Raw genomic sequence first — 10,911 nt, 5'->3', positions numbered from 1 at the left:
ACATCACGATGTTGGACGATTTTCTGCTTGGTAGGAATCTGTTTATCGTGAGAGGGGTTCACCCGCACACACCGATCGGACCATGCGCCGACTCTCGTGGGTTGTTTTGATTTTTCAAGAGCTGTTGCCTGCCAGACAGGAAAGGTGTGTATTATTCACCACACGGAGGAAAGATATGTTGGTGTGATATTATCTCACGGTTGCCATGGTTCTCTGTGTGTGCTTCGGCCAAGACGGGTTGCTGTGCATGGGAGAGCTCGCGAGTATCGAGGCTACTATCAAACGCATGAACCACCGAATCCAATATCAGTATGTCACTTGAATTGCGTCGACTCGGTTCGGTGGTGTGTCGTACGGAGAACCCTGGTAAAGAGTTGTCTACAGTGCACGGATAACTAGGGAAGAGAATTTTTTGTTGGTGATCCAAGTTTCGCACACATTTCGGTGCTGCCCTTCGTTTGGATATTTGGGTGCAAAATCGCGAAGAAGTGTGAAAAGTTGGCTTTAAGCTTGAGGGAACGTAGTAGGCCGTGAGGCGGACCTAGTTTTGATCTAGCAATCCCCAGAGATCTTAGTAGGCACGGGCGGTGCAGTGCGCTAGAGATCTTCCGTAACACCCGCAAGGGTGTTGTGTCTTTTCGGTGGTATTGTGCGTGCGGGGCGAAATTGGCCAAAAATTTTCAATAGAAATTTTGAGCAATAGTGTCGTCTTCCACTGCTCGCATTCGGTGTTAAGTATCAAAGTGTGTTGGTGAGTGCAAAGAAGTTTATCGAAAATAGTGGCAGTCATCGCCTACAGAAGGCCGCCGCTGCTGTCATCGGGAGTGTTCGATTTCCGTGGCTGCTTGCACATCTTTCGACCGTACGTGTTTGTGTGTTGGTGTAAGTGTTTGACGTGAAGAGAAGTGGTTTTGCGGCCGCAAGTGGTGTCGTGTTGCGTGGTGTATTGTTTTTCTACACCTTTCGGGCCACCCCGGGACGACGTCGACGGTGTGTGTTCATTTCGCCGCAAGTTTTTTTTCGCACTGTGCCAGAGGAAACATTTGACGTAACTTCTCTGTTCGTGTATGTAAGTGCTAAATCCACCACCGCGATATATATTTGCATCAGCAGATTCTAACCTCGAAGTGTGTGCGTTTTTTTTTGTTGTTTTCATTCAGTCCCACCGAGTGCATTATCTCCATTCCGTGAAGCAAAACAAATTCGGTTGTTCGTGGTGTATTTTTTTGTGTGAGTGTGCCAAATGATCAAACGCGTGTTCGATCTCTAGAGTGAATCCCTTCAAGATCAGTGTTTAGTGTATTGAAAGTTCGCTTGAAGAAAAAGAAGCAATCTGTTGAGAACCATGACCCGGTCACTACGTTTGCTAGTGCTGGGGGCACTTTGTCTAGCCTACTACTGTTGTGGTGCAAACAAGTTGGCTAGCAAAGCCGGCCTTGACGATCCGGCGGTTTTGGCTGACGCTGCGACCCTTAAGGAAGATACGCTACAGAGCAATATGCTGCCGGAGGAGGAACCGTTGCATGTCACCAAGGGACCGAAGCCGCCGCTGAACAAACCGACCAAAGTGACAACACCGGCGAACGCGAAAGGATCCGGCTATGAATGTAAGTCCATCAGTGCCCATGATTCCTAACCTTATCATGAGCACGTGATGATTGGCGTTATTCTAAATTGCTCATTGCTACTATAGGGGAGATGGGGGTGAAAGGCTCACCTGTTTAGAAAGATCCACATTTCATCAATGAATGGAGATTTGAGTGCAAGGTCTTCATAAATGTATGATAGGTATTACAATTGATATGCTGAGCAAAATTTATAGTTTAGATCGACACAATCTAAAAGACAAACAGATGCGCGTTTTCCAAATTACATACTTTTGGGCTAAATGCAATTACTGAATTCGTTCCAAGGAGACATACGTTTAGGCTGTACATGTGTTCTTTCACTGTTGAAATTGAAAGGTTCAAGCATTTCCGACTCCACATGGAGTGAAAATTTCCGGTTTGCCTGCAGACGTTTCTTAAAATTTGTATCAATCAAATCGTTTATTTTGGTATTGTCATTTTACGGAATTGGTTTTGGTCAAAATTGACCTATGGGGATTTTACCCCCATTTCTCCTCCTTACAGTAGCTTACAGTAGGATCGAGGGTGAGAACCCGTCGGCTGCTGCGATCAATTGACTTTTGACACCGGTCTCGATTTGAAATTGGAAATTGTGCTGCGGTGCTACAACACGGCTGTTCGGTTGCTTTGTTTGTATCACGGACAGTGTCAGTGGAGAATTTGGAAGCGAAATTGTTTTCGGTGATTGGTAGACTAATTTTGATTGCGCGGCTCGGTTGGCGGTGGTTGTTAATTTTTGCGCGGGAAATTTAATTAAAATAGGCCCTGGATTGATATTTGATTGTGTTATGAAGTGGCATCTCTCGGTTGCGATGGCGATTTGAAAAATTGCTTAAATTGATGAGCAATAATGCTTCATTCATTAGTTATTATCCACCTACCCTCTTCTAAAAGATCATTCTCTAGCTAATAAATTATCACACTAAAGCTTCATGTTAGCATTTCCAACCAACTCTGAAAATCGCTAACTTCGCTTATGAAGTAACATAAAATCACTTTGAATATTATTGGTTGATTTGTAACGAAAATTTCCCATAGTGAACCAGCCCCTGGCCAAAAACCTTGTAAAATAACCTACAAACATCTGGAGAGTCGAAAAGTCTCATGGATTTTTTTTACGTAGGGCTAAAACAGAAATATGATTGGACCCTAGAAATACTGAAGTTTTCGGACTTTCCAAATTTCCGATAGTGGATATTTGAAAAATTATTCAAGATTTTGAGCCTGGAGAATTGTCTATGCTCTTGAATGATTTAACGGGAAGAATTTTTCAGGGAATATTGATGCAAATTGGTATAATTCCAAGGGAATTCTGGAGAGTATTGTTTAGAAATCTTCTTTTCTTCTTTCATTTATTTAACGTCGGTCTCTGTTCCGCAATCTAGTGCCAATCACCGACGGACATCGATTGCCATCCATTGACGGCAATCGAATGTGCAGGAAGGCAGCTTCCACACCTGCGTAGGATATCGCACCCATTCAACACACATGGGCCGGGACCAACGGCTTTACTTCCCTTCCGAAGGAAGACGTAACCAGAGATTTTTATGCCTCAGAAAAATCCCACCGACCTCGGCTGGGATTGAACCCAGACCCATTGGGGTGTGAGAAAGCAGTCACGGCTTACCACTACACCACCGGCGCCGGCAATTGTTTAGAAATGATGCGGTGAATTCTAATGTAATTCTGAAAAGAATACCATGAACTGTGTTAGGAAAACTTCAGCTGAGTTCCATGAGAATTACATGGAAATTTTGAAGGGAATTCCACAGTTGCGTCGCCCTAACCTCAATCTACAAGTTCAACAACTCCCAAAACATAAACAAACAAAACAAAACAATATTGGTTCCAATGGATACAAATCAGTGAAACTAGAAGTCCCTATGCCTTTTGAAACTGAATAGAATGTAAACATAACCCTAAATAACGTTTTCAAAGATGTTGAACAGGTACAAAGTGAGGTTACGCGTCGCCACTGGAATTCCATATGGTTTTTAAAAAGGTACTCTAAGCTGATTTCAAAGTAAAAAGTAAATAGTAATGAATATTTCAAGGAAATTTCAACCACAATTTCAAGAACATTCTGACATGAACCCCAAAAGAATTCTGACATGAAATCCTAGGGAATTCCGTAAAATCTGGATCTGAAGATAATTCCAACGAGATTCTAATTAGAATGTCAATTTTACAGTAAAGTAGATTAACCAGACAATTCAATCTGAATTTTAAAGTAAAGTACATGAAAATAATTCTGATTATGATCTCCTAGAAAGTTTGATGAGTACTTTAAATAAATTATCGCAATAAATTTTGACAGGAAATCAAAGTGAATTCTGATAACAATTCAATGGGAATATAAATTTGAGGGTTTCAAAGGAATTCTAAGAAGAACTACAATTCTGAAAACAGTTTTGGAATAAAATGGATCTTCCGAACCAAGCTAATATTAAAAATTTTAGACGTAAAAAAAAATTAAGAATCCAATAATAACCCTATCTTGTTTAGAAACCGACCGTTATATTAATAAATTTGGAAAGCTGTGTCATTTTCATGGATAGCCCAGGGCACAGAAAAACCTCACTTCGTCGCTGTGCAAGTGGTTATACCACTTATTAAAAATTTGGCGTTCTGCAAGCTTCTGTTTGATAATAATTTTTAGAAAGAAAATGTTAACAAACTTTTGAAAATGATATTAGAAGATTTTTACTTCAAGATTCTTAACTATCAAAAGATCTCATCTATCTTACTCAGGTAATCTAAGAAAGAGAATTGATCGGGCTTTAAGTTCTATAAACAGTAAAAAGTGAATGGAAGATTAATCCAAAGACTCTTAAAACTTTGAAAATCCATGAGTTGGTGGAACTTCAGGAACCTAGTAACTCGAGGAACTTAAAGAAATGCGTCATTCTTGAGACTGTTTAAAATGTGTAAAATCTCCAGACAATCTTGCACCAGAGCTCCTTCCCCACTGTTTGTAGACAGAGTTAAGTTTCTCATTAAAATTAACCTTCTGTTCTCAAGATCCCCATGCAATTCTCAACAGATTTTTCTTTGAATTTTCCTTGAAGTTCTCCTCACAACTCCCTTGGAATTATTCTTCGAATAACATAAAGACTGGACTCGGAAAAAATGCGACACTTTGTTTTGGGTGTAACTTTTTATCGCGTGGGTAAAAATTAATGAAATTTTGGGTAATACTAGTTTAGAGTGTTATGTATATGTGTGCAAAATTCGCGATCTGTCAAGTAGTTTTCAAGATGCATTCGAAACAAGAAGAGCTACGCTAGCAAATCTTGGGCGCGGTGATCGATAATCCTGGTCAGTCGCACAGATGGCTCGGCAAAAGGCTTGGAATCCACCATTCCACCGTGTCCAGCGTTGTGAAGATGTTCCAGGAGACGAAGACCATCGAGCGGCGCGCTGGAAGTGGCCGAAAACCGAAAACGGAATACCCAGAGAAGGCGCGGAAGATAAGGCAGTACTTTAAGAATAACCCGAACCTTTCCACCCGAGACGTGGCCAAAAAGGTCAATTCGTCGAAGTGGTTCGTCCAGCAGACCATGAACCGGGCTGGGCTACGTGTTTTTAAGGTCAGGAAGGCGCCAAACCGGACTGACAAGCAAAACACGGTGGCCAAAGTGCGTGCGCGGAAGCTGTACCGTGAGTGGCTGGTCAAGCCAGGCTGTCTCGTCATGGACGACTAGACATACATCAAGGCGGACACCAAACAAATCCCCGGCCTCCAGTTTTTTGTCGGTACGTGCCGCATGGAGGTTCCGGAAAAGTTCCGGAAGAGAAAGATGGACAAATTCGCGAAGAAGTACCTGTTGTGGCAGGCGATCTGCGAGTGCGGACGGTACAGCAAGCCGTTCGTTACAACCGGCACCATAAACGGGCAGATGTATCGAGAGGAATGCTTGCAGAAGCGCTTGCTGCCCTTCCTCCGCTCTCACCGTGGTCCCACGCTGTTCGGGCCGGATCTCGCTTCGTGTCATTACGCCAAGCCTGTAATGGATTGGTACAAAGCGAAGGGCGTTAATGTCGTCCCGAAGGAGGCGAACCCGCCAAATACACCAGAACTTCGTCCGATCGAAAAGTTTTGGGCGATAATGAAGAAGAAGTTAAAGAAAAGCGGAAAAACATTCAAAACCGATGAAGCACCTCGACCCAAGATCTTATGAGCAGTGTTAAGAGAAATGTACGAGCATTCAACTTGGGGGAGGAAATTCAATAAATAAATAATGCCAAAACATAGCTAATATATAGTTATTTAATCCCTGAAAATTTGAGAAGTATCCGATTTAAAATGAATTTTTGGTGATAATTTTTGTGTGTCTCATTTTTTCCGAGTCCAGTCTTTAAGAATTCAATTCAAAACCAATTTTAATTCTCCCTAGAATCCCTTGAAATTCTTAAAAATCTTTAAAAGTCTACACTTATCTGAATTTTCCGATGCATCTCTAAAGATATTGGTACTGGCCCAAAGATCTCTAAACTCCAACAAGACTTCCTTGAATTTCTTAGAATATTTTAAAAGTTCTCGCAGTTTTCCTAAAGTTCATTGATGTATCCAGAAGTTCGTAAATATTCCTAAAGTTTTCGAAACTTCAGGTCATGGAATATACCTTAAAATCTCTAAACTTCCCTAAACTTTTCTGGACTTATCTAAAGTGTTCGTTCGTCCATGATAATATTCCGTACATTATCAAGAAATTCTCAAGTTATTTACCGTTCCAACAACTTTCCTAATATTGGTCGAATTTTCCTAAAAATCCGCACTATTCTTGAAATTTTTGAAACATTCCTGAGATTTGTGGAATAATCTATATTTTCTGGAAAATTCTTGAAAGTTTCTGCAATTAATTAAAGAAACTGCTTTGAAGATCTCTGATCATCCTTCAAATACTGTGAACATTCCAAAAATAAATGAAAGTGCCCTTTAAAATCTAAAAACTGACTTCTCTGAAAAAACCGATAACTTTGCTGAAGTTTTTGGAAATTCCCTGAGGTTCTAGTTACGTTAATTGAACTGCACTGAAATTCTCTGCTGTTCTTGAAGGTACCCGAAAATTCTTGCAGTTCTCATAAAGTTCTACACCTGAAGATTTTCCCTGAAAATTTCTGGATTCCCGTTATCTTTCCAAAATATATATAAAGGTTTCTAAATTTCTCATTAGTTCTCTGGACTTAAGTTTCTCGAAATTCTCTTAGAATTCATGAAGCTATCCTGAATTTATGGATTCAGATACATATCTTTTTTTTTCCTTGATTTGATTTCCGTTGATCTTGTTTTCCGTACTGAGTACCAATGCTACCGACGCCAGGGAGGTAGCTCCCATACCTGGACCCTACCTATCGACCCATCAACTCATGGAACCAATGGCTTTTCGAAGGAAGGCGTGATCGAAAAAATCCGGCGGTGCCGACTAGGCCTTTTGGGGTGAGAGGCAATCACGCTTACCACTACTCCACAGGCGCCGCTATTTACAGATCTTTAAACTTCCCCAAACTGCCCTTAAGATCTCTGAGCTTGTCCAAAGATCTCATGAACTAGATTCCAAGTCTAGATAGAGCTGGAATTAGGGCGTAACAGCCTTTGTAGAAAATGACTTCTATCGATGATTTCTGGGAACTCAAGGCATGCCCATGCAAACCAACATAACCGTCGGGTAGAGGAAGTCTTCTCCTACCCGATGGTGTTGTTGATTTGCGTTGGCAAGCCTTTACTTTCTATAAATCATCAAAAGAAATCATCGTTTACTAAATCTGTTACGCCCTTATTTCAGCTCTATCTAGAAGTATCCAATAAGCAGAATAAGTGACCCTTTCTGCCTTATACGGGCCTCATCAACTACTGTTATAGCCGAAAAAGGTGAAATCAAGACCATCAATTGAAATGGCCTTAACTCCATTTTGTAAACAAACCTTGTAAGGCCATTGTCTCGCGAACCGAAACCTTCATTCGCAAACCTAAACCACAATCGGGTAGAGGAGAATTTCCCATACCTGTTCATTATGTTGGTTTGCCTTTGCGGACTTCGGTTCGCGAGAAAAAGGCCTTACAAGGTTTGTTTACAAAATGGAGTTAAGGCCATTTCAATTGTTGGTCTTGAAATAACGTGCATTTGGTTAGTTGGGTTGTCTGAGATACTTGGAATGTCTAAAAAGTATCCACAAGTTCTTTGGACTTCTCTGAAGTTTTCTAGACTTTCCTGATGATCTTAGAACTTCATAAAAGTTCCTGCAGTTTCCATGAAGCTGACGGAACCACCTTGAAGTTCCTCATGTGCGCAAAATTTTATAGAAGTTCGCAGATTTGGCCTTATTATCCCGCAGTCTATCCATGAAATTTTCCCAACATTCCAAGTATTCCTTTCACCCCTCGGATCTTCTTTCAAGTTAAAAAAAAAAATATTTTGATCACTCTGAAGTTCCCTAATCTGTCTGAGAATGTTTTTGGAATCGCGCTGAAATCAATGGAACTATTCTGAAAATCTCTTATCATCCCGACATTTTTTGTAGTTCCTTGAATTCATTGGAGCTTCTGTAAAGTTTCGGAAATTTTTACTAAGATCTTTCAACTTCCCAGATGCTCTCTGAAATTTTTTTGAACTTCTTGAAATTCCTCGCTATTTTTAGAATTTTAGCTGCCTTAAAATTCTCGAAACATATTTGAAGCTCTCAAGTCTTTCCCGAAGTTCTCGTAATTTTCCTATTATTCATGCAATTATTTTGAAGTTCCTGGTAAGTTAATGCAATTTTGCTGAATTTAATGGAACAGTCGTTGACATTTTTCTGAAATTTATGGAAAAGCCCTGAGTCCATTAGATGATGATGATGATGATGATGATGATGATGATGATGATGATGATGATGATGATGATGATGATGATGATGATGATGATAGTGGTCTGCCACCCATTGTAGCGCGTAAACTATGCCCGATAGCAGTGGGCTCTCTTCTCTGTTTGTCTTGATCAAGCTTAATAATCTCTGATTGTCGTCAACATGTCGCTGTATGAAGGGCCAAAAATGGATTGGGTGATCGATAGGCAAAGTCGCCTATACGCATCTACGGAACAGTAAAGAATCTCCTTCCAGCAACATGATCTCACAATTGGTCAAAAATTCGAGCCCCCAAACAGGACGATGACCCAATGAGTGGGGAGAGGAGCCTGCCCTTTATCCACGAAATGTTTTTTTTTTCCTTGATTTGTTTTCCGTGTTGAGTACCAATGCTACCGACGCCAGGGAGGCCTATGGACCCATCAACTCATGAACCGGGGACCAACGGCTTTACTTCCCTTCCGAAGGGTCCACGAAATGTTATCCCACTCTCCCCGTCTGATGGTCCCTCCCAATCCAATAATTGTTTTTTTATATGAGCAATAATAAAAATTAAAAATTTAAAACGATCTCACCAATTTTCGCTGTTTCTTCACACTTCTGTCCAATTTTCATGCTTATTTGTGAACTCGTTGTCCTTCTCTGCATCATTGCTAGTCACTACTAGTCTTCCATGTTATTTCTAATGTGTTCTACAACATTTCGACGTCCATTATCTTTCTATGATGATCTTGAGTTCCTAGTTGCGTATTCTAAAATCGTAACACCTGTACGGAAAATAGACATAACCCATCTCCGAGTATTTTCTTAACGAGCATCACCTCATTGTCGTATCGCATGTGCTCCATTTTGCAGCTATTCTTTCATTTTTACTTAGGTTGGCTCCATGGTACCGGAAAAGATATAGATATGTATATACATTATTACCAATGCTGTGATATAACCACAACGGGATGGCTGTTCAGAATGGTTCAACGGATGGTTTCTTCTTCTTTTTCTTCTTCTTCTTCTTCTTCTTCTTCGTCGCATTTCAAGCTTATTGCATATCGCATATTAGCTTATTGCGTGCTCTCAACTTAGTGTTCTAGATGCACTTCCACAGTTATTAATTGAGAGCTTTCGATGCCTGTACCATTTTTGCATTGGTATAATTGTGTGGCAAGTCCAATCATACTTCTATGCCCAGGGAAGTCGAGAAATTTTCCAATCCGAATTGAACCCAGCCACCTCCAGCATGGTCTTGCTTTGTAGCTGCGCCTTTACCGACTGAGCTAAGGGAGGCCGCGTGGATGGTTTGTTATCTCAACTAATTTCTGGCAGCATTTACTTGTGTTTTATACAGTTAATATCAATGTTCCGTCATATCGCATCTTCAAGTGATCTTCTCCTGCGCCACATTTAATTCAGGTTCTTTAGAGCTACATGTGGTGAAATATGAAACGCACCTTTTAAAGTGAATTGCACATAACAGTGACCAATGTCATCACTTACTCACACATGAAATCTGTCTCGACCAACCTGGCAGAACGCGCCCTAACGCTCCCTGAACCAAAGGACAGGGGAAGAGCCCTGAGATCATTGGAACCTAATATTAGGGGACTTAAAACATTCCCGGAGTTCTAAACGTTTTTGATGTTCTGATGTTAAGGAGAAGCTTAAAGACCCTGATGATACTGATGGTTTTATATTTTTGATACCTTCATCTAATATTTTTAGAATTATCGAAACGTATTTCTTTTTCGAGACGGTAAGCTTCCCCTTAAAAGAACTAACATAGAGTTTTCATAATTTTCCTCGGAAATCCGGGAATTCATTAAAGATCCCGTAATTTTTATGATGTTCATGCACTGTTTTCTGGACATTGTTCTTGAAGCATCTGTAAATGTACCGCCGTTGTTTGTAATTGGCCTTTTAAAAAAATACTGAAATTATTAGAATTTTCCAAATGTTTTAATTTTTTTTTATGTTCAGGAAACTGCCCTGAATTTCTCAAAACTTTCCAGAAGCTCGCTACTCTTTTTTTAGTTACCAGAAAATTTCTTGGAGTTCTTATGAAGTTGATGCATTTCCTATGACGTTCTCTGATCAAGCTCACGATTTTTGACGTAGGACTACGTATTTCGGCAACATATTGGGGGTGCAATTTCAAAAAAATCAAAATCGACCGCGTTACGAAAAGTAGTCAGGTTTTGACCACCTATAACTCTGTCAATGGCGGATGGATTTTATGTCTAAACAAGCCAATCGATTGGAAATTTTTCTACGAATCTGCTAAAATGAACACTTCACTATTGAAAATCACACAAATGTCCAACTGTTACAATGATCATAATTATGACCTATTGCCTGCAAAATGCGCTTTCCCTAACACAGATTTCAAAATCGAATTCCATCTGGTCTCACCGAACGGTGCTTATTCAATCACCGTGTGTGGTGG

General features: G+C 40.4%; 1 protein-coding gene across 4 annotated transcripts in view; it reads left to right on the top strand.

The window, feature by feature from the left end:
* The first annotated feature begins 377 nt into the window (after positions 1-377).
* Positions 378-10,911, top strand: part of LOC135710128 (low-density lipoprotein receptor-like) — an 852,116-nt gene continuing 841,582 nt past the window's right edge. Inside the window, exon 1 of one of the 4 annotated variants that reach the window (XM_065232620.1) lies at positions 378-1,607. In XM_065232620.1, coding sequence (XP_065088692.1) covers positions 1,346-1,607 — 262 coding nt within the window. In that variant the 5' untranslated portion in view covers positions 378-1,345. The remainder of the gene's footprint in view (positions 1,608-10,911) is intronic. The other 3 variants (XM_065232617.1, XM_065232616.1, XM_065232618.1) reach the window with 3 other exon arrangements.

The sequence above is a fragment of the Ochlerotatus camptorhynchus genome, unplaced genomic scaffold, assembly GCF_037179485.1.
Source record: "Ochlerotatus camptorhynchus isolate MF236.1 unplaced genomic scaffold, CSIRO-AGI_Acam_v1.1 ptg000370l, whole genome shotgun sequence".
Classification (NCBI taxonomy): Eukaryota; Metazoa; Arthropoda; class Insecta; order Diptera; family Culicidae; genus Ochlerotatus; species Ochlerotatus camptorhynchus.
This window is presented reverse-complemented; position numbering and strand designations above follow the sequence as displayed.